Source organism: Elgaria multicarinata, chromosome 17 (genome assembly GCF_023053635.1).
Source record: "Elgaria multicarinata webbii isolate HBS135686 ecotype San Diego chromosome 17, rElgMul1.1.pri, whole genome shotgun sequence".
In the NCBI taxonomy this organism is placed as follows: Eukaryota; Metazoa; Chordata; class Lepidosauria; order Squamata; family Anguidae; genus Elgaria; species Elgaria multicarinata.
This window is the reverse complement of record NC_086187.1, coordinates 22,876,771-22,900,135: the sequence shown is the minus strand read 5'-3', so window position 1 is coordinate 22,900,135 and position 23,365 is coordinate 22,876,771. Positions and strand designations below refer to the sequence as shown.

The 23,365-nt window shown below is 45.9% G+C and overlaps 1 protein-coding gene across 4 annotated transcripts in view; it reads right to left on the bottom strand.

The window, feature by feature from the left end:
* Window positions 1–23,365, bottom strand: part of TNRC18 (trinucleotide repeat containing 18) — a 102,384-nt gene that overhangs the window by 29,908 nt on the left and 49,111 nt on the right. Inside the window, exons 6-16 of one of the 4 annotated variants that reach the window (XM_063143618.1) lie at window positions 19,488–19,693; window positions 18,353–18,499; window positions 16,881–17,065; window positions 15,067–15,493; window positions 11,498–12,484; window positions 9,542–9,717; window positions 8,334–8,470; window positions 7,780–7,908; window positions 6,368–6,542; window positions 4,862–5,228; window positions 2,987–3,265 (exon numbers count right to left, since the gene is read on the bottom strand). In XM_063143618.1, coding sequence (XP_062999688.1) covers window positions 2,987–3,265; window positions 4,862–5,228; window positions 6,368–6,542; window positions 7,780–7,908; window positions 8,334–8,470; window positions 9,542–9,717; window positions 11,498–12,484; window positions 15,067–15,493; window positions 16,881–17,065; window positions 18,353–18,499; window positions 19,488–19,693 — 3,215 coding nt within the window. The remainder of the gene's footprint in view (window positions 1–2,986; window positions 3,266–4,861; window positions 5,229–6,367; window positions 6,543–7,779; window positions 7,909–8,333; window positions 8,471–9,541; window positions 9,718–11,497; window positions 12,485–15,066; window positions 15,494–16,880; window positions 17,066–18,352; window positions 18,500–19,487; window positions 19,694–23,365) is intronic. The other 3 variants (XM_063143619.1, XM_063143620.1, XM_063143621.1) reach the window with 3 other exon arrangements.

The following is a 23,365-nucleotide window of genomic DNA, read 5'->3' as shown; positions in this document are numbered from 1 at the left end:
AAAGACGAGGCCCGCGCCCACCGGTCCGCATCCCCTCTCTGCTTACAATTTTGAAGCACTTCAACAGGGCATTAATTGCCTCTTTTTGTCAAACCAGATCAAAATGGCCGTACAATCATCACTCTTCATTTCCACGGAAGGAAGAAAGGAGGAACAAACCCTCAGGATATTACCAAACACCATAATTCCATTTCTTGAATTGGGATGGGGGTGAATAAACTTAAAATTGCAAAACTGCTGAGATTTAAAGAAAAAGGGTGGGGGGGGTTCGGTTTTGTTTTTTGCCTACCTACATAATAAGGTTCAGGTTCACGCTCAGGGACCTTTCGCTGAGCAGTGTCTGCCCTACTCGAAGCCAATCACTTTGCCTCTTTAGCGGAGCGTGACAGCAAATGCAAGGGATCGATATAGACACGCAAAGCATCATGGGTAGGGATCAGGGATGAAAGGGTTGCCAAGCAGCTGCAAGGAGACAGTGAGCGCGCTAGAAAAGCCGAGGTTATTAATGGTTTTAGTAAAATCAGGGAAAGCCATTAGAAATGCTATTACGCAAATATCCCTTTTAAAATGAAACCCATAGAGAAAATCTAGCTATAAATGTAATAGATATACATTTGCGAAAGTATTAAATATTCCCCCCCTTCCTCCCAATAATTTCCCTCCCGACCCCAACATATACCTTTTTGGAGTTCTGTTTTCATCAATGAACAACACATAATATTATATATATATATATATATATATATATATATATATATATATATATATATATTCTCTGCTTCTCTCATTCCCAAAACCCTTAACTTGAGAGCGAGAGAGAGGGATGGAGCCCAATGAAAACAGTTTTTGGGGTGTTGGTTTTTTCAAAAATTATTAAATTCCCTATCAAGAGCAAAAATTGGATGATTTTAAAAAACAAATGAAACACACAGATATCTTCAATATTTAATTTTTTAAAAAAATCAAATACACAACTCAGGGGCTAAATTGTTATATCTGGACTAGTGCAGAAACTGCCTTGGAAATCAATCACTTTTTATTCAATGGGACTTACTCCCAGGTAAATATGCACAGGATTGCCGTCTTAATGGAAGTTACTTAAAGCAGACCTTAGACATCTTTGCTGAAAAATTGGGCTCTGCCTTTTCTCTAAGTGTCATAAAAAGTTCTTCTAGAGTTCTTCAAACCCCGGCATTTATTTCTGTGCGGCTATTCCGCAACAATTTTATTTATTTATTTATTTATTTATTTTTAAAAATAGCTGGTTTAATCATTTTCTGCTGTGTATTTTGATTAGCCCAACTGAGTGAACTCGGACAGGGAAGGGAAAAAGAAGAGAAGCATAAGGAGGGGACATCGGAGATCGGTCCTTCTTTTGCCACAAGGAGGACTCCAACTCGACTCATCAGATAAAGGCCTTACTTTACTGATCATGACTGGGTATTACATCTCCCTTCCTGCTTGCTTAACATACAGGCAAGACAAGTTGGACCCTTTCGGGATCTGAGTTTCCAAGTCAGAAGGCTTATTCAAATGACCTTTCCCGATTACGATTATTTAAGGAGCGTGTTCTAAAACTGGCGGGTGGGTGCGGGAGACTCTTGAGACCTACCGGTATGGTCCCAAGAATTCATGCTCCCACATCTCTCTCTCTCTCTCTCTCTCTCTCTCTCTCTTTCCCTCCACCATTTGCCAAGGGAGAAGCAGAGCGAAAAAGAAGCAGGTCTCTTTTTTCTTCTCAAAAACGTACTTCATCCAGATCTCTCCCTCTACTCTGCTCTGTATTTAGTTAGCAACGTCTTAGCTCCTGTACATTTTGTTGCAAGGCTTGAAACATTCACAACCTACTCGATTAAACACAAAACACAGAGAGACAATTAATTAAGGAGGAAAATGCCTTAAAAGAATTAGTCTCCAACTGGAAATGACGAAGAAAAATGGGCTTCATTTTAGAGAATTACGCCATTTTTAGAAGCAAGAATTACCAAGATTAATAATATTTCAATGCTATTGCAAAGTGCATCTTTCTTGTTCTTCTTTTTTTAAACCCATGCATTCACAGAGGGTGAGGGATAAAACCCAACCCAGTGTAGAATGATCTATGCACAAATTAGCAAGCTGTGCTTAATTTAAAAGAAAGGAGAGATCTACATGTAGATTTGTTTTTCCTCCTGGAAAACAAAGCACCTTAGAGAATTGCAAGCCAGGGATATTTGAATAATAGAGAGCACATCACAATTTTGTTAATTCCTTTTTTCTTTTTTTTTTCTTTTTTTTTGGCTAATTCTTTGGGAGTGATGAGGGACGGCGGGATGGAGTGAAGCAGCAAGCTAATCACCTAGTGAGAGACACAGCAAGAGAGACAAGGTAGACCGGTTTAGTTAAAAACAAACTGGATATTTTTAATAAAAAGCTTGGTACCAAATTGCAGTACAAACATCAAAGGGGGACTCCCACACAACAAGTATTCTAATTTACAGACTTCCTCCCGTGCCTCTAGACATGCCAAAATGAAATTTGGAAAATAAAAAAGAAGCCACATATAACAACAGCAATGGCAACAAGAGATGAAGGGGGTTTTCTTTTAAAAAAAGAGTTTAGAAAGGATGTGTGTGAGGAGGGACGGGGGAGAACGAAGACTAAGGGGAGGCATGGTGAAGGCCAAACCTCCGGTCGATATAAAAAGGTCTTAGAAGAACCAGTCGATAATAAAATAATAATAGTTAGTGTCACAAACAGATTTTTTTCCGTATAAAAAGAATACTGATAACGTAGATCATCTAAGATGGCCGATCCCAGCACCATCCAAGATGGCCGATCCCAGCACCATCCAAGATGGCCGATCCCAGCACCATCCAAGATGGCTGACCACAGCACCATCCAAGATGGCCGACCACAGCACCACCCCACCCTTCCCGCCCTCTCTCATTCATTGAGACATGGAAGCTGTTTTGGTTTGGTTTGGTTTGTGTTATAATCTAGTAACCTTGATCGAACGAGTCCTCCGAAGAATCACTGAACGAAGATCCAACTTCGGCCTCTCTGGGCAGCAAACAGAACGGCGGCTTCCTGCTTGCAGTCAGTTTAGATTTGAGAGTTCTAGTGGCAGAGATGCCCTTCTTGGCAGCCGTGAAACCTCCCGTGATCTTGCTGCTCTTTGAGGCCACTACACTGTAGAGGCCGGAAGGTCTCATTCTGGAGCTGGCCGGAGAATGAGAAGACCACTCGTCCTTCAAGGATTCATCATCTTCCTCAGAGTCTGTATCTGCAGTCAATGTAGTAATCATTATTTTTTTTACAAAAAAATAAATGATAGCAGAATTTGCTGGCCTAAGCCTTTGCACTTTTACCTGACTCAGTGAGAAATGCCAACACTTATAAGGGTAGGGAAAACACTTTCTAGAAGAGGCACTACTGAAAAATCCTCTTGCTCTTAAGAACGCACATCATCACCATCATCTATTATTATTAAAATGACTTGCACACACAAATACAGAAAGCCATACTTAATACATCGGGGGGAAAACTCAAACCATAATCCACACAAATAAAAGTAAACAACATAAAATGTAATCCCATGTTTATTAACCCACCCATACACTACTGAGAACATGGCCTGGTTTCCACCTAAAGCTAACCCATGGTATGGATTATTGAATTCTAGGTTGTCATGTTGTGTGAATGAGGCCACACTAACAAACCATGGTTTAACCCACGGTTTGTTGTTGGGTTGTGAACTCCAGGTTGTTTCAACCATGGGTTAAACGCTGCTATCTTTCCGGCGCCAGGTTAAGACTTTCCTCTTTGCCCAGGCATATGGCAGCACATCTTAATCACCCACATGTTTAGTTTTAACGGTTTTTAATGTTTTATGCGTATATGTTCTGCGTTTTAGAATTTTAAATTTTGTATACTCGTTTTTATCTCAATTTTAGAATTTCTGTAAACCGCCCAGAGAGCTCTAGCTATGGGGGCAGTATATAAATGTAACAAATAAATAAATAAATAAATAAATAAATGACATACAAACTCAGAACCAAGGGGTTGTTTCGCCAGGCTACAGAGGCAAAAGCAGTAAAAAAGAACAACACTCAGTTGCTCTCCATGTTAGTACTACAGTATTTGGGATAAAGGAGGAGGGAAACAACCCGAAGATTGAGAAAACAAACCACGGTTTCTTCAATCATCTGTCAGAAAAACCCTGGGTAGGTCAACAAACCATGGGTTAGCTTTATGTCTGAACCAGTCCCATGTCACTCTCTCACATTTTTCTCTTGATAGGCAACTAATATACGAATCAGGCCAGGGTAGAAGTGCAATGCATTTGTAGAAAACTGCTTTTGCTGCTCCTCTACCCAGAGCCAACGCATTTCTGTAGAGGCAGAATGCTGTGAGAAAACCCCTGCTGGATCAGACTCAAGATCCATTTAGTCCAGTATCCTGGTTCTCACTGTGGCCAACCAAGATGCCTCTGAAAGACCCACAGGCAGGCCTTGAAGACAACAGGGGACTCCCAATGTTGTGCTCCATCAACTGGTATTCAGAGGCACATGGTCACCTCGCCTGGAGGTTCCATACAGTTGTCATGATTAATCGCTGTTGACAGAGCTCTCCTCCACGGCAACTGCATTCCCTGCTGAATGGAAATCCTTGTTTCGTTTTGAGTGAACTCATTTCTAGGATCTCCCAGGTCTGATTGTTCCTAAACCGCCCGCTTCCCCTTTCCCCAGCCGCACTGCCATTGTGAACCAAAACTCAATTACTGCCACTATAAAGCGTTAAAGATTAGACCCTTACTTCTAACAAAGCCGACTGGAAACACAACGGTAGAACACAGGCAAGCACACATGGAGTTACTTACTATAGGAATAGCTGCTAACTTCAGATATTGCTGGTGAACTGGAAACCTTCAGGTGACCCTTGACTCTTAGCCCCTCCTCCATCTTCTTCATTTTGGCGGCCATTTTGTTTTTACCTTCTTTGGAAGCTTTCAGCGAGAAGCTCAGAGTTTTGGCCAAGCTCTTCTTTTCGTCCTTGTCGAGCAAGGCCTCACGGTGCGACAGATATCTGTTGCCATAACATCCGCCATTTTTCTGCCTCCCCACAGAGCTGTCTGCAAATTTAAAAGGCGATTTCAACTTGCTGTGCCTGGTGAGAGAGAGGGCTTTGTCCAGCTTGCTCACCAGCTGTTCCTGTTCAGACGCCAGCTTCTTCTTCTTGATCTTTAACTGCAGAAGGGTGAAAATAAAACAGGCACAAATAAATTCACGGCCAAGATCTCCAGATCTCTCTCTTTTATGGCTGACTATGCTTACTTAGCTTGAAAGTTTGCCTTCAGGAAGTTCTTTTTCACTAAAGAAACCCTACATCAAGGGGTGTCAAACCTCTTTCAGCCCAAGGGCCAAATTCCATTTCAGAAAAACTCTTGGGGGCTGCATTCCAGTGGTGGGCAGAGCCAAAAGGCAGAAGGGGCGGGGACAAAAATACCCGCATATTTCAGCCTAAAGTTCTTACTGCCAGCAACTTAGCCTTAGGAGAGACGTCCCAACCATTTAGCATTGGGGCAGTGGGGTGGGTGGGGGACACACTCAGAGCAGATCACCGACCCATATGATGATGACGACGACGACGATGATAAAGGAGACCATCATTCAAACCATTCATTCCATTGTAAAACCCTATTTCAGTCATTCAACCAAATCAAAGTAGCCGTCTTCCATTTAAAGTAGCATCTTCAATCTTTTGTTAGCAAACTTATTGAACACTTTCAGTACCAGATCAACAATGGTGTTGTTGACCTGTATACTGTTTTTTGGCTCTAAAGGGGTGGAAAAGCATATTAAAATGCTATAAATATAAGACCTAACAACAATACCATCAACTGAAATCAAAAATGTACCACAGCAAAAGCAAAATATCCTGGAATGCACATACATCTTTCATTATCAGAGACACGAATGGTAAATCTATAGAATTGATCCAATAACAAAGTAGGCTTGGGCTTGCACACCCATGGTTGTTTATGGCACAAAATGGTCACCCTATGGTGATGTTTCCCTGTCATTCTGCCATGGTAATTTTTCCTTGTGCATACATTCCTACATGGCCATATTTACGTTGAACCACAACCTGAAGAACGGTTTTAAAAGCCGAACCCTTCCGTCCATTTGCAGGGCTGCATTCACAAGAAAGCCTCACTGTGGGAAAACAACAGGGAAAACTCGCCACCCGGTGAGATGACCCTGGTCACAAATGACTGCATAAATTCAAGCCTAAGGCTAGAGTAGAAAAACTAAGAGTTGGTACAGTCCATCCCCGCTTGTCCTTTTTGCTTCGGGCATACCGCCACACGGACAGGAATACCAACCTCGCTGGAGAAATTCGACAACATGTCTTGCTCCTCCCAACTGCGATTTCTGCCTTTCGCCTTCCCGCCCCTGATCTCCACGTCTTCTTCCTCATCAAGGAGGATGCCCCTGTGTCTCTTCCGTGTCCCTTCGCTGGTCTCCGAGTCTTCAGAGAGCAGTAAGGACTTGCTCATCCTGAAAACCAGATTTTTGTAAAAAAAAAAGAAAAGAAAAGAAAAAGGATATATTGACTAGGCCCAGCAACGCTCTCTTGCAGGATTGCATAAGCAAACAGAAGAGAAACCGCAACTCTGCGAAGTGTCTCTGCGCTTGTGATCCGACGCTTTCAGAGACGTTGGCCAATAAGAGTATGGGGGATCGCAGCCCTCAGCAGCCTCCTCGCCTAGCTTGAGTTCCCAAATATAAAAGGTTACAGTGATTTACATGAGTGGGATAAAACAGTACCTCTACATTTTGAAGAAAAGTCATGGAAATGCCTCTTTGATTCCTGCAATATTACAGTACAATTGGTACTACTGGGAAGCAGGAGGCAGGTAAGCCCCCACCATACGCCGCTGCGGCTGAAGGAACGGAGCGTTACGTGCGGACTGGCGCAACGGCTTTCTCAGGCTTTTGAAAGAGCAAAGCAAATAAAACAAAGGAGGTGCAAAGGCGGGTTGACAACACACTGGATAGATAGCGAGAGAGAAAGAGGAAGAGGAAGACAAGACAGACAAGGGCTGGGCACCAAATTGCCCTATGAGCCCTTGACAACGCGGCGGCGGCTAAGCGCTAGCTCCGTCTGGTGAGGAAATCAAGAATGCGCAGGTCCACAAACGCCAGTCACAGAGAGATTCGCCTTGGTGAAAAGCTGGCGGGAAAGGTAGGAGAAAGCCAAAATGATCCAGGCCCCTGAGCTGAGGTGAAGCAAAAGTTCTAATTCCATCAACTAGAGCATGAAGACGAACAGAAGCAAAAGGAGCAAAACACCACAAACAGGACACAGCAAGAACCCAAACATCTCCTACGCGGATTCATGGTAGACTTTGGGCTTCCTTTAAATTAATACATGAGTCAACGGTGCCCGGCAACCACTGCCAGGATCAGGACCCTACACTCAAGCAAACTGTTTGATGCGCTGCTCTGTTCGCTCTGTTGCTCCAGCTTCCAGCTTCCCGCCCCACGTTTTTAATCCAACGCCCCCCTCCGCGCCACGGCAGCTGCCCCCTCTGCATGGACGCGTGCTGCGTTTGGGCACAAGCCAGCATGCAACGAGTCACCGCGCCCCACGCAACGACGCTTCCGGTCCCAGATGCACGCCACTGCGAACTCAACGCTATGCTGAAAAGAGCGGGGGCGTGCGTGCGTGCATGTGAGTCCCATCCGGACCGGAGACCCTGCCGCACCCGGCTTCCCCACAATCCAACCTTACTTTCCACTCCTGCCGTCACTCTTCCCTCTCTCCTTAGGGGGCGACAGAGCACTCGATCCGTGCTTCCTCTTCCTGGGCCTTCCTGGGCCTCGTCTCGCCAAGCTTCTACTTTTCTCGTCATGCTTTTCCCTTAAAAAAAACCACACGCTTGACTGTTAACCAAAGGCAACTGGAACATCGTTTTTAAAAGAAAGAAAAGAAAGGAGAAAGGAGAGGGACGAAAGCAGCTAAAAAGAAAGGAGAAGGAGAAACCGAAAACAACTCGGGAGCCTCGGTCCATCCACCGAGCCCTTTAAACAGATCTACTCAAATCTAACTCCTCCAGGAAGGCCGCCGCAAGACTACGAATCCGACACGTGGCTAGCATGCGTCGCGCGTATGAGCCGCGAGGTTGATCCCTCCGTTCTCAGCATCTTTGCCAACCCGAGTTCAAGCACACCATTGTACCAAGACAGGGACAAGGAAAGGTGAGGAGGAGGTGCGAGCCTAGAGACATTGATGGTGCCCGTCCAGCCAGCCATAAAAGGTCATCAGAAAGTCTCCGGGTGACTTACTCAGAGCCTCTCCGTCGCTGCAGCTTCACCAGCTCCCTCTGCTTTTCCTTGTACCTCCGCTGAAGCTCGGCCAGCCTCATCCTGTAATCCAGCTCCATCGCATCCATGTTCTCAATGGCTGACTTTATGGAGTACATCTGGGAGGAGGAGGAAGTCAGAAAGCCAGCAAGAATTTTGATGGAGAAAGGAAAGAAGAGAAGGGGAGGTCGCAACCCGAACCTATAGCTTGTCATTAAACTCAAAATGTAGCTCTAATGGTGGCGACAAGAGAGAGGGCCTTCTCTGTGGTGGCCCCCCGACTGTGGAACAATCTCCCTGATGAGGCCCGCCTGGCGCCAACATTGTCATCTTTTCGGCACCAGGTCAAGACTTTTCTCTTCTCCCAGGTATTTAGCAATATGCAATGACCGTGGGTCTGTTTTTTGGCTCATTGTTTTTAAAGTTGTTATAGTGGTTTTAAATGTATGCGTATTTTGCTTGTTTTTGTGGTTTTTAATCTTTGTATATCGTTTTTAAGTGTTTTTATCTTATGTGAACTGCCCAGAGAGCTTCAGCTATGGGGCGGTATACAAATGCAATAAATAGTAATAATAAATAATAATAAATGTACCGAACAACTCAATGGACCCACGATTATGGTTAAAAAATCACAGTGAAAACTCAAGATAAGAATAGGTTTGATATAAATTTGTTCAATGTGGCTAATCGGATTACTCCAAGACAAGAATCTGGTGTCTCTTTCTAAAGCCTCTCATAGGAACCTAGGAAGCTGCCTTATACGGAGTCAGACCATTGGTCCATCTAGTCCAGTATTGTCAAATGGGGCTAGTTTTCGTTGCAACTGTCTAACATAGTGCATTAACCAAATGGAACTGCTGGTAGCCGAAGAGGTCCTGTATTATGCAAAGCTGTCTGGAAACTTGGGTTCCAATTGTAACCTGAAGTGCCGCTGACCTAACTGCAGCTTGCATAATAAAAGCAACTGTTTTGCACTTCTCTGACTGATCACAAAAGAGACCCAAAGCTGGGCCCTTGACAGCGTTTCTCAAAGGAAACTAAAATAATTCAGAAAGTTCTATTCCCTTCGTTTCATCTCACTTTTCAGCGTTCCCTCTCACGCTGTTTCCCATCCACGTGCACGCATTCCCTCCCTCCCCCCACCCCGGCCAAAGGTTTAATAGCAAAGCCAGTGCAAAAGAACTACTCACTGGTTCATCCTTCTTCTGCATCCAGCTATACTTTTTGTTGGGATTCAGTTCTCGAGGCAGACGGATGTTTTTGAGACTGTCCATAAAGGGTGATGAGAGGACTTCCATCAACATATGAGTGCTGGCAGCTAACAGACTCTCCAGGGTTGGGCGAACAGGGAAATTCTCCAGACCTGCTTTAGAGATAGTTTGGGCTTGTTATTCCAAAGGATGGATAAGCCTCAAGTAGGCACTAAGGGAGCCATTTTAAGCCACACACAAAAACAGGCCTGATTTAGATGTAACAGCCAACCTATGATTTGGAGTCCGGACCTCAGCCTCAGGCTTACACACTTCCTCCTCCCAGAGGAGGAATTCCTCCCAGAGGAGGAATTGCACACTCAGATCTCCTTCCCTTATTTCCTGGTTTGTGATGACAAACCATATATTTTTCTTACAACCAAATCAAGCGAACTGTGGTTTGCACAATTGGTAGTTTTCCTAAAAACCAGAATGGGAAATCTGCTTCAATCCATGGTTTCCAAGCAAACTACATTTTGTGCAAACCATCATTTGCCCAACTCAGATGTAATGGGAAACTATGGTTTGCCATAAACTGGGAGTTATAAAGGGAATCCAAGCACATGCAGGAAGAATTGTGCAAGCCCAAGATTCATAGTCAAACCACGGTTAGGTGGTTGGCACCAAAACATATGGCCACACTCAAACTCTACCATTGATTTCATCGCTCCTATGACTTGAGGGTCAATTCCCACTGTCCACTTCCACCCTAGTGTATCAGAATTGGAAACAATTCTGAATTAGGTGGGCTTTGACCTGACCCAACACAGCAATTCTTAAGGGGACAATTCTCCATCTCAGTTGCGAAAGAAGCATATCCCTTCCACCTCCATCACTAGCGCTTTACACTCCTCGCATGGAGCAATTTTGTATGTTTGGAGATTTAAAAGAGAAAAGACAAAGTACCATTTCTATCCCTGGCCCAGTGCAGAGCCTGAAAGCACTTGCTGTTTGAACAAGGTTGAGGCTAAGCAGCTAAAGACTTTGGACACCACAAGGAGACCATGTAAGCCACACTCTGATTTCTGTGTTATAAGGAATGAACTCAACAAATGAAAACATTTGACAGCACCCAGAAGAAAGAGAATGGGATCGGATGTTGCGGTGGGGTGATGGGGTTTGCCTCCCCAGTTCCTTAAACCGACCCAGCGAACAACCCACATTTTGAAGCCCAATAACAAACCGATAGGTTCTCTTCATGGGTTGTTTGTGGTTAACAAGCAATGGTTTGTTAGAGCAGCTGGATTCAAACAGCATGATTTCAACACAATCCACAGTTCAACGACAATCCATACTCAATCCTTAAGTATGGGTTATCGTGTTGTTTGAACCCAGAAAATACTTCACAGCTGGGGGTTCAAAGGCAATAGCCAACCATCACAACCCCCCCAAATAGTTCACAACTGTATTGTCAATGACGTAAAATAACAGGAACAAATACATATATAAGCAACAACAGAATTGCCTTTATGAAGTCCATATCTGTAGATGTTGAGTCCTTGGAAGAAAATCTTTTCTGGTCCACTTTACCTTAGTCGTTGCTGAGCTGTGCCTCTCCACTCTTCTAGTGGCAAAAGAAAATCCTTACAAGCCAATCACGAGTGCGGAAACAGTTCTTACAAACTCCTGCTGACCAAAATGTTCTACAACTCCCCCACAATGCCCAAGGACGAAATTCTGTTGTTATGTATAGATGCAATTATTCCTGACAATACAGTTGAGAACTATGATTAGGGGGTCGTGAGGGCTGGATGCTGACGTGAACCTCTAAAGTCAGTCAGTCAGACCTTTGCAGCCAAAGCTTGGGCCGCGTGTTTACGAAGGAGACAGTCCCCACGGCGTTCGGTGGGGCTTCCTCCCAAGCACGGGGATACGGCCTTCCGCTCACCGACCCACCTTGAGTTTCCTGCCTCCTCTTCTCCAGTTCCAGCTCAGCTATTTCGCTCAGCAGCGTGATCCCCTGCAAAAATGTATGCTCCGGCGATAGGCTGGAAGACACCTCCAGGTTCACCACCGCCTCTTGGGTGATTCCATCACTCGTCAGCAAGGGACACGCCTGGGGCAACTCGGCCGCTGCGGCCAAGACATTCATGCCGGCCAGGGGGTCTTCCGCTTTGATGTCCAGGGGTGGGACTTGGCAGGAGACAGCCTCGTTCCCATAGCAGGGCATCTCCAATGTTGGCTCCTCCTCCTCTTCCTCCTCCTCCTCCTCCTCCTCCTCTTCCTGGAGCATGTCAGGAAACTCCCTTCCCTGGGGAGAGCTGATGTGAGGGAGTTCTGTGGCAAGAGAAGATTCCTCTGGCTGAGGCATAAGGCCCATCCCAGGCTGGTCGGCATCCCTGCGTAACAAGGACCCATCATAGTCAACGTGGACAGGGCAGGCTTCAGTGCCGTTGGCCGCTTCCACCTGGGTCTCCATTTCCACAGAGCAGGCCATGACTTGATACGCAGGTGAGCAGTCCTGAAGAGCTTCTTCTTCATGCTCTGAACTACTCAGGGTTTCTGCTCCATGGTGCAACAGAAGGCTGCATCCGTTTACATCCTGGACTGGGACAGCGATGGCGGTCGCCACATTCAGGGCCTCCATCTCCTGCTCACAGATGCCGCTTTCTTGGTTTTCGTCCATCTCAACTTCCATTTTCACCCGTTCTTCCAAACGCTCCTCTTCCTCCGCAGCCTGGAGGGGTTTGACGATTTTGGACGGGGAGAGGTGGAGAGGCTTGACTTCTGGGGAAAGGGCCAGACACTCCGGATCTCCGGTGGGTAGAGGGATGTCAGGTGCCAAGCCATCCGCGTCTGACGCAGCAGTGGGCTGAAGGAGGTATGGGTAGTGTCTTCTGAAAGAGGCCGGTAGGGACTGGAATGGATATCCTGATGGGATTTCTATAAGAGAAAGAGCAGCTTATATGATGAACAGAAGCTGAGGAGGAGATTGTAAAGATATGGTAAAATATCTATACATACATATATATATATAGCAGAGCTGGAAAAAGTGCAGAAAAGGGCAATTAAAATGATCAAGGGACTGGAGCAACTCCCCTATGAGGGAAGGTTACAACAGTTGAGGCTATTTAGCTTGGGGAAAAGGCGAGTCAGGGGAGACATGACAGAGGTGTACAAAATTACGCGTGTGAATTGGGAGGCATTTTTCTCAAAATACTAGAACCCGAAGGGGTCATCCCGTGAAGCTGACTGGGGTCCCAGCCAGGACAGAGAAAAGGAAGGACTACTTCACACAGCACAGAGTTAAACTGTGGACTTCGCTACCACAACATGTAGTGACAGCCACCGGTTTGGATGGCTTTAAAAGGAGGGGTTGGATGAATTCCTGCAGGAGAAGGCCATCAGCGGCTACTACTCCTGAAATACAAAGGAATGAAAATCTTTGGGCCTTGGAAGGACCGGAAGCATGGGATTTTTCTAGCCCCACATTGTACGTAGAATTAGACTTGGAAGGGACCTCAAGGGCTGACCTTCTGCTGGTACAGTAAATCCACTGATAATAGAGTTACAGAGATGGACGAGACCTCAGTCGTATCATAGGGTGGCCGGGTGGCCTCTATTTAAAGGGCTGCCCTGTCCAATTGCGGTTTAAAGATAAAAGAGCCGTAAGAACTGTTGCCCACCCACTGTTGCCACCTGAACAGGCAGGCGCACAGGATCTTAGAATCATAGAATCCTAGCATAGCAGAGTTGGAAGGGGCCTACAAGGCCATCGAGTCCAACCCCCTGCTCAATGCAGGAATCCACCCTAAAGCATCCTTGACAGAGGGTTGTCCAGCTGCCTCTTGAATGCCTCTAGTGTGGGAGAGCCCAAAACCTCCCTAGGTAACTGGTTCCATTGTTGTACTGCTCTAACTGTCAAGAAGTTTTTCCTGACGTCCAGCCGGAATCTGGCTTCCTTTAACTTGAGCCCGTTATTCCGTGTCCTGCACTCTGGGAGGATCGAGAAGAGATCCTGGCTCTCCTCTGTGTGACAACCTTTTAAGTATTTGAAGAGTGCTATCCTGTCTCCCCTCAATCTTCTCTTCTCCAGGCTAAACATGCCCAGTTCTTTCAGTCTCTCTTCATAGGGCTTTGTTTCCAGACCCCTGATCATCCTGGTCGCCCTCCTCTGAACACGCTCCAGCTTGTCTGCATCCTTCTTGAATTGTGGAGCCCAGAACTGGACGCAATACTCTAGATGAGGCCTAACCAGGGCCAAATAGAGAGGAATCACTTAGCCACGTTCTTCCACACAGCAGTGGGATTTACTGAATCTCATTTTAATTCCCAATTAACAAGTGCAGATGTTAAGCAAATCACTGCCCTCTTTTGTCCTTTCTTTTCCCCTTTGGCGAGGCATTTCCTCTTCAGGGGCTATTTCTACGTGGTCCTGCATTACATAAAAACTTTCGGGAACTGATCAGTCACCAAGCTTTCAGTGGAGGCTGGTGGGGGGCATAGGGTGTCTGTAGCACATTTCATTAGGCTGTGCACCCAGGGATAGATATCTGTTTTAAAGTCAAACATTTATTGAACACTCAAGTCATAGTAAGGAGAGTGATACGGAACAACTGCGCAGACAAATTTCTGACCTACAACAGGTTCTTTGGTGTGGTGATCAGGGCCCGTGCCAGGCTTTTTTGCGCCGTAGGCAAGGTGAGCTGCTTACACACACACACACACACACACACACACCGTATCCCCCCCACCCCAGGTAGGCGGAGACCGGTTACCTGTCCCTCGCCTGAAGTCCTCCTGGCTTGGCGGAACGCTGCGGTGGGGTGGGCGGGCAGCTCCAATTCCGTCCGTCCGTTCGCCGCCGCCCCCCCCGCCCCCCACGTCCTGGCTTGTCTTTGGCTGGGAGCCCCCAGCCGAAACCAAGCCGGGAAGCTGGGGGAGGACAGTCAGACAGCTCCATGTTCTGACGTCCAGCGCGCGCCGGATGTCAGAACGTGGAGCCGCCCGCCCCCACCCCCCAGTGTCCCAGGTTGGCTTCGGCTGCTGGGCGGGCGCCCAGCTGAAGCCAAGCCAGGGACGCTGGGGAGCAGGGCGGAAGGCTTCGGAACGGCACACCCGGAAGCTGCCCTCACTCGGCCAGAGCGGCTCTGGGAGTGGGAGGGCGACTTCCGGGGGCGCCAAACTTGGCGCTCTAGGCGGCCGCCTAACTGGCCTCTATGGAAGCGCCGGCCCGGGTGGTGATGGAGCAGCCAGAGGGTAACTAGAGGACCGTTCCGCTGTATCTGGATCCCCCTCTGGATCCCTACTCAATGGCCCCCACAATTCATGCTTATTGCTTCAGACATTAGGGTGTGCCTGGACACACCTGGCACACCCCTTGCATACGCCTATGGGGGGTGGAACTACATTGCTTTTAGAGTGAGGGTTTGAGGCAGGAGAGAGATAAGGAAGAAAGCAGGAAAGAAAAAGGTAACCAGGACATCAACGCACAAAGGGCCTCCACCATGGCACAGCTCTCTCACCTGGGAACAGCGCCTGGTATGGGCTGGAGGCCTCCTTTTCCAGCTCCAGCTCTTTCTTCTCCACCCTCTCAGGTTCTTCTTCTTCTTTCGGAGGAATGGCCGGGGCCGGGGGAGGAGAAGCAGGGGGAGGACTGGAAGGGTGGGAGACGGGAGTGGCGGGGTAGGAGTAGGCCGGCTGCGATGGCGGCTCTTCCATCTTTTGGATGACTTCAGCTTTGAGCACAGACACGGGCGTGGCCCTGGGAGACAGGGGAGGCGGACTCACTGCCTTGCTGTACGATGCAGAAGTGCTGGGGGAGAGGACGGGAGGCTTCCGGTGCAAGAGGCCAGAACTGGAAGGGGAGAGGCCCGTCTTGGCATTGTCCAGGCACCTTTTGGCCATCTTTTCCTCCATCTCCACCCGCTGCTCGCTAGCTTTTAGCCTCTCCTATCGCAGAACAACAACAAAAAAAGACATTGAGGCTCCAATCCCGTGTTCCAGGGCCGGCAAGCTCTTTGGGGCCATGGGCACTTTGGGCGATTTAAGAAACTGTCCCGGGCACCAGCACAAAACGGCTGCCATGGGAGGCGTAGCACGGGACAAGTAACCTGTGCAGGAGGCGGAGTACAAGACATGAGGGCTGAGCCCCAAGGCACTAAGCAACCCCTTGGAACCCACAGTTTTCAGCACCAACAGATACCTTTTTCACAGCGGTCCCAGCCACTGATAAGAAAATGTGCTTGGTTGTTTTTGCTAAGAGGTAGAGAACCTCGGGCCTTTTGCACGCCAAGCATGTGGTCTACCACAAAGACACAGCTCCTGAGCTCAATGGTCATCCACAAACATAACTCTAATGAGATAGATTGCAGACACATCCTGGTCAAGCAAGGCCGGACTTTGTCCAACTTCCGTTTGGACAACCTTCTCATCTACTTCCAGGTCACATGAATTATCCACATCACAGTCCTCATTCTCGGTACCACTGCCATCAGAGGCATGTTTGCGTAGGATGCAAGAGAGGGCTTTCTCAATCACTGCACCCAACCTTTGGAACTCCCTGCTTCAGGAGGTTGGCTCCCTCTCTGCTATCCTTCCGTAGGCAGGGAAAGACGTCTTATTCAAGCAGGCCTTTGGCATCTAAGTGGGTTTGTTAGGCTGTGCACAGTTTTTATTCAATGACGGTGTTTTATAATGTATGAGTTTTATGATTTTTAAACTAAGTTTTTATTTTAATTTATTTTTTTATTTTTTTAGCCACCTTGAGACCATTTCCTTGATGGAAAGGCAACGTATAAATCATTCAATCAAATTGAATTTTTTTAACGGTTTTTAATGCTTTATGCGTGTATGTTCTGTGTTTTAGAATTTTAAATTTTGTATACTCGTTTTTATCTTAATTTTAGAATTTCTGTAAACCGCCCAGAGAACCCTGGCTATGGGAGCGGTATATAAGTGCAATAAATAAATAAATAAATAAATAAATGGCTGGGTATTCCTGAAATCCTTTGGCTGGTAAAATTCACGGGCATATTAAAAAGGAAGACGTGGATTTAATTCAGCATTAATTCGCTGCGTCTAAAATGTGTCCAGCTAGATTTTAAAATTCCAGATGCGAAATGTTGGCTAATCAGAACCTGGGAATATCACAGCCATGGAGAAACTTTACTTGACAAAAGGAGGCTGGAATCTATTGACACCTTCGAAATGAAACTGTTTATACGGTTTCAGAAAGAACATGCAGGTGGATTTGGTTTTCGGACCGGGATCGCAGAAGTTCAGAAGAGTTGGCATTATTACAACGGATGTGCGAACGTCACCGCGCATTGGAACCTACCACCAACTGCGCACTCCTGTGCAACTCCATGGCATGGGCGGCCTGCTGCTGCAAGATGTACAACTCGTGCTGGCGGATCAGCTGCTGGTGAGATAAGAGCTGGAGCTGGTGCGCGTGCTGGAGGGAGTTCCTTGTGGGGGGATACATAGCAGGCCAGAGAGGAGGGGCACGATCCATCAGCTCTGCTATAATTAAGAGAGAGTCAGACATATTTAGGGGCTAGAAATGATCTTCTAAACCCTATTTTACAATTTTATCCTGGTCACCCAACTGAATTCTTAACGTCTCTTTTACTTTGTAATATAGACAAATCAACCACTGAGCAAGTGGCCAAGTTTTTGAACCTGGCCATTTCTTTTAGATCTTCTATGATCGCCTGACTTTTAATAGTTAATAGTTAATGGTATATTCAGTTTGCTTGTATGTAAAAATTTTATTTGCTGGAATGGTCTATTGACCGCAATAAACTGTTGTTGTTGTTGTAGAGCAGCGGTTCTCAACCTGTGGGTCGGGACCCCTTTGGGGGTCGAATGACCCTTTCACAGGGGTCGCCTAAGACCATCGGAAAACACATATTTCCGATGGTCTTAGGAAACTGTATTGACTGAACTATGTCATGTATCATCTTTTGTATTATTAAAGCTATTGTTATGTATTATTTTCATTAGCAAACCATCCCATGACAATGGATCGTGTAGAGAAGAACGAAAATAATTTTATGGTTGGGGGTCACCACAACATGAGGAACAGTATTAAAGGGTCGCAGCATTAGGAAGGTTGAGAACCACTGGTTTAGAGAGTCAGACATGAAATCTCAAAAATATTCCTACCCAAAACAACGTCTCTAGAGCGCAAAGCAATAGAAAGAAACCTTCTCTGAAGCCCTGGCCCACAGGGCTGGTTATACATAAGCCTGTGTGTGCAAGGCTGAACCAAGGCTGAACAAATTCTACTTCACAAAAAGCTCAATTCCGTGAGCTCTGTACATTATGCAATTTGACAGAGGAGCATGTATTTGCCTATTTTGTACAACTTTTTATGCCCACGCGCATAAAACTGCTAGAAATCCCTCAGGCCCACACCTCTGGTTTAAGTACATCAGAAGAGCCCTGCTCGATCAAACCAAGGGTCCATCTAGTCCAGCACTCTGTTCACACAGTAGCCAAACAGCTGTCGACCAGGGACCCACAATCAGGACATGGTGCAAAAGGACCCTTCCACCCATGTTCCCCATCAACTGATGTATATAGATATACCGCCTCTGATACTGGAGGTAGCACATAGCACCCCCTTTTAAAGCCATCCAAATTGGGGGGCATCACTACATCTTCTGGTAGTGAATTCCAAAGTTTTCTAAGATTTCATCATGAATCCAGCATGAGAGGCAGTAAGCCTATGTACACCAACTAAATAATACCCTGAGCATGTAATAGATTCTCTGAGCCACCTATCTCCCTTGCTCAAGTACTCACCAAAGTGTGGCAGGTGCTCACTGGGGATCACGACAAGTTGACCCGACTGAGGATCCCTGGCAAACTGGTATGCGGAAGGGAGCGCTCCCCCCATGCTAGGGGGGAAACCAGGAGCCATGCCTTGGTGCAGGGAAGGGTGGCTGAGCCCTAGGAGGAGAGCAGTCATCAGAAAAGAAAACCAATGGATAAAATCGCTACCACTGTGCAACAAGGGCTAATCAATACAACCGTATTTGATGCGGCAGATCAACGTAAGCTGGCATCTCCATGTGGCGGACAGGTTGCCTGGTTTCAACACTGTCCTCCTAGCACAGCCTTCCTCAACCTGGGGCGCTCCAGATGTGTCGGACTGCATCTCCCAGAATGCCCCAGCCGCTGGCTGGGGCATTCTGGGAGTTGTAGTCCAACACATCTGGAGCGCCCTAGGTTGAAGAAGGCTGTGCTATCCTATTTCTATTTCTATCCTGCCATTCCACCCAAAAATGGAACTCCAGTTGGCTAACAATAAAATCCAGATATATATAAAAAAATCTGAATTAAAACATAACATTTTTTTTAAAAAAGTAAAAACATAAGAATAAAAGAAACGAACAGCACTGTCCAATTAAAAAACCCTTCAGCAATAGCCCAGCTTATATGAGCTGAACATATCTGGACACTACAATCCAGGAGGCTTGGAGAGTGGCGACAAGGGGCAGGCCTTTTCAGTGGTGGCCCCCAACTATGGAACGAGCCTCCCGACTCAGGCCTGCCTGGTGCCAACGCTGCCATCTTTTCGGCCCCGGGTTAAGACCATCCTCTACTCCCAAGCATTTAATGGCGTATGATGTGGCATTTATGCCAGCCATCTAAAACAGGTCTAGTATTCTATTGCAACTGTTTTTCGCTGTCTAAATTGTTTTAAATTTTGTATATTTGTATTTTTATGATGTATTTTATTATCCGATGAATTGTTGTAAACTGCCCAGAGAGCTTTGGCTATTAAGTGGTATAGAAATGAAATAATAAATAAATAAATAAATAGTGCCAAAAGCCTTCTTGAATAATAATAATAATAACAACAACAACAACGTATTTGCTTGACTTCATAGCAACCAGTTGCAATCTTGTATATGAGCAGAGATCCTGGGCTCACCGTAGGGATGACCCGCTAGCCACATTGAAGAGCTGCCGGTCCTGGGTAACCACGGGTGAGTTGCCAGGTGTGACGCTGGGTCGGTCGACCACCGGCCTGAGCCAGTCAGGGGTGGCCCCCCGGTCACCATGAGGTTGGCGTTCAAGCCATTTGTAGTGCAGCCAGTGGGGTGTATCCGAGCAAAGTCTGCCAGTTCTTTGCTTTCTCTAAGGGGAAAGAGAAGGAGAAAGGTCAGGTGCCAGAGGTCTTCACTGGGCAGACTGGGTTTACAACACTCCACCAAGATCATAGAATCATAGAATAGTAGAGTTGGAAGGGGCCCATAAGGCCATCGAGTCCAACCCCCCTGCTCAATGCAGAAATCCACCTTAAAGCATCCCCGACAGATGGTTGTACCATACACATGGATGTACCAGCACACATTAACTGGGAGTGTGGAAGGGACGTAAATGCTTGATTTTTAAAAATGCCACAGGGCCATGCTTCAAAATCTGAAAGGCTCAAAGAAGCTGATAACATCATCATCATAATCATCATTAAAAAAACCAGTTCTATTCATCTCCAACTGCAACCAAGTGGAAGTACATGTAACTGTCCTAGCTTTTATCCTTTCTTTGCTACGCTTGCCTCTCTCTGCCTGCCTTCTTTCACGCTTCAGAACGTCAGATCCGTGCAGCCTGTATCTTTGATGCTGCAAAGCCAGCCTAGGCAGGTTTTGTTTTTCACTAGACTCCAAGGTGCAAAGAGCCAGGTGCAAAGAACAATCTCTGTGGCTCAGTGGAAGAGCTCCTGCATTGCACGTGGACGGTCTCAGCTTCGATCCCCGCCTTCTCCAGGTAGGGCTGAAAAAAATCCTGCCTGAAATCCCGGAAAGCCGTTGCTGCCAGTCAGTGTCGACAATACTGGGCTTGATGGATCGAGGGTCTGACTTGGTATAAAACTACTTACTCTGTGAAGCAGAAACTTTTAAAGCAGCCTTCCTCAACCTGGGGTGCTCCAGATGTGTTGGACTGCATCTCCCAGAATGCCCCAGCCAGCTGGCTGGGGCATTCTGGGAGTTGTAGTCCAACACATCTGGAGCACCCCAGGTTGAGGAAGGCTGTTTTAAAGTAAACCATAGTTGCAGATCCTAGCTTATTTTTTATTATTTTTTTATAATAGTTTTTTTATTTTCCAATACTTAAACATACATCAATACGATAAAAAGAAACAACATAATACATAAATGTTGAATAACCTTAATAGCATATTTTCTAGTTTAATCTGTTAACATAATCATACTTAACATAAAAGTGCACCCCCCACTCCGGGATCTATTCCTGTTTCCAAAATCTCATTGTTTCTTCTGGAGGGGGTTTCCCACTCCCCTTAGATAAAACAAATTCTAGGAAGTTTCCACATTCCCTCGAAATCATTCGTTTTTGTTATTCCTCTTCTCACTTTTATATTACATTTATCATTAATAGCAATGTCCCATATAGATCCTAGCTTATTTGGAAGCCATTAACTATGGTTTCCCAGTTTGGACATAACAGGAGACAATGATTAACTGCAGCTTCTTTCCCCACGTGCAGGAAAGGAGCGAAGCAAGAGCACAGGTTCATGGAGCTTGTGCGTATCCAGGCTTATTAAGCCAGGATTTGATCGTCTAAATGTGGCTAGTGGCTAGACTGTGGGACCCCTGCTCAGCCTTCCTCTCTGTTGATCTTCCATTGTCATGTCATGTGTTGTCATGTCATGTGACGTCATGTGACATCATGTCATGTGATGTCACGTGTTGTCATGTCGTGTTGTCATGTCATGTGACATCATTTGACATCATGTGTTGTCATGTCATGTCATGTGTTGTCATTTCATGTCATGTCATGTGTGGTCACGTCTTGTCATGTCATGTGTTGTTGTCATGTGACGTCATGTGAGATCATTTGACATCATGTGTTGTCATGTCATGTCATGTGTTGTCATGTCATGTCATGTGTTGTCACGTCATGTCATGTGTTGTCATGTCATGTGACGTCATGTGACATCATTTGACATCATGTGTTGTCATGTCATGTCATGCTATGTGTTGTCATGTGTTGTCGTGTCATGTCATGTGTTGTCACGTCTTGTCATGTCATGTGTTGTCATGTCATGTGACGCCATGTGACATCATTTGACGTCATGTGTTGTCATGTCATGTGTTGTCATGTCATGTGTTGTCATTTCATGTCATGTCATGTGTTGTTGTCATGTGACATCATGTGACATTTGACATCATGTGTTGTCATGTGTTGTCATGTCATGTTATGTGTTGTCATGTCATGTCATGTGTTGTCACGTCATGTGTTGTCATGTCATGTCATGTCATGTGACATCATTTGACGTCATGTGTTGTCATGTCATGTCATGCTATGTGTTGTCATGTGTTGTCGTGTCATGTCATGTGTTGTCGCGTCTTGTCATGTCATGTGTTGTCATGTCATGTGACGCCATGTGACATCATTTGACATCATGTGTTGTCATGTGTTGTCATGTCATGTCATGTGTTGTCACGTCTTGTCATGTCATGTGTTGTCATGTCATGTGACGCCATGTGACATCATTTGACGTCATGTGTTGTCATGTCATGTGTTGTCATGTCATGTGTTGTCATTTCATGTCATGTCATGTGTTGTTGTCATGTGACATCATGTGACATTTGACATCATGTGTTGTCATGTCATGTCATGTGTTGTCATGTCATGTCATGTGTTGTCACGTCATGTGTTGTCATGTCATGTGATGTCATGTGACATCATTTGACATCATGTGTTGTCATGTCATGTCATGCTATGTGTTGTCATGTGTTGTCGTGTCATGTCATGTGTTGTCGCGTCTTGTCATGTCATGTGTTGTCATGTCATGTGACGCCATGTGACATCATTTGACATCATGTGTTGTCATGTCATGTCATGTGTTGTCACGTCTTGTCATGTCATGTGTTGTCATGTCATGTGCTGGATTTCTGTGGGCTGCTGCTTTTAATTTGCTCGGATGCTTTTAATCCACCACTGCTTTTTATTTATTGCTGGTTCTAATTGTGGTTTCATTTGGTTTGTTTTTTTTGTTTTTAACGTTAGCTTTTATATTGTAGGTCTATATTATTGATGTGGGGAAAAGATAGGGCATAAACACAAATATTTATTTTATTTATTATTGTTTTGCTACATTTTTATCCCATTTTTCAGATAATTCTGGCCTGCCAAAGCGGCTCACATCAAACCAAGAAGAGAGAGACCTTGCCATTGATCTTTCAGATGAAAAGGACAAAGACCAACACGAGTTCTACAAGGCCAGAAGAAGGAAGGGAGCAACATTCATTTAAATCTTCCTTTGCTGTTCTTGTTTGAACCCAACTGGTGGCTCTTGTTCCTTTGGCTGACAGAGGCGGCCATGGCGAAAAACATTCATAGTTAATCATCAACAGCAAGAAAAGAACTTGGGACGTTATTCCTGCGGATGCCAGTAGGAGTCAGAATACCCAAAGGCATGGGAATGTATGAAACATCTATTTGTCTCATCTGTACTTTGCACGGAACAGAAATCAGGCCTGGTGCAGAGAATGTGGATAGGGAGACATTTTTCTCCCTCTCATAATACTAGAACCCAAAAGGGTCATCCCAGGAAGCTGATTGGTGGAAGATTCAGGACAGATCAAAAGGAGGACTTCTTCACACAGTGCACAGTTAAACTATGGAATTCGCTACCACAACACATAGTGATGGCCACCAATTTGGAGGGCTTTAAAAGGGGACTGGACACATTCCTGGAGAAGGCTATCCATGGCTACTAGTCCTGATAGATATGTACTACCTCGAGTATCGGAGGCAGTAAGGCTATATACACCAGTGGCTGGG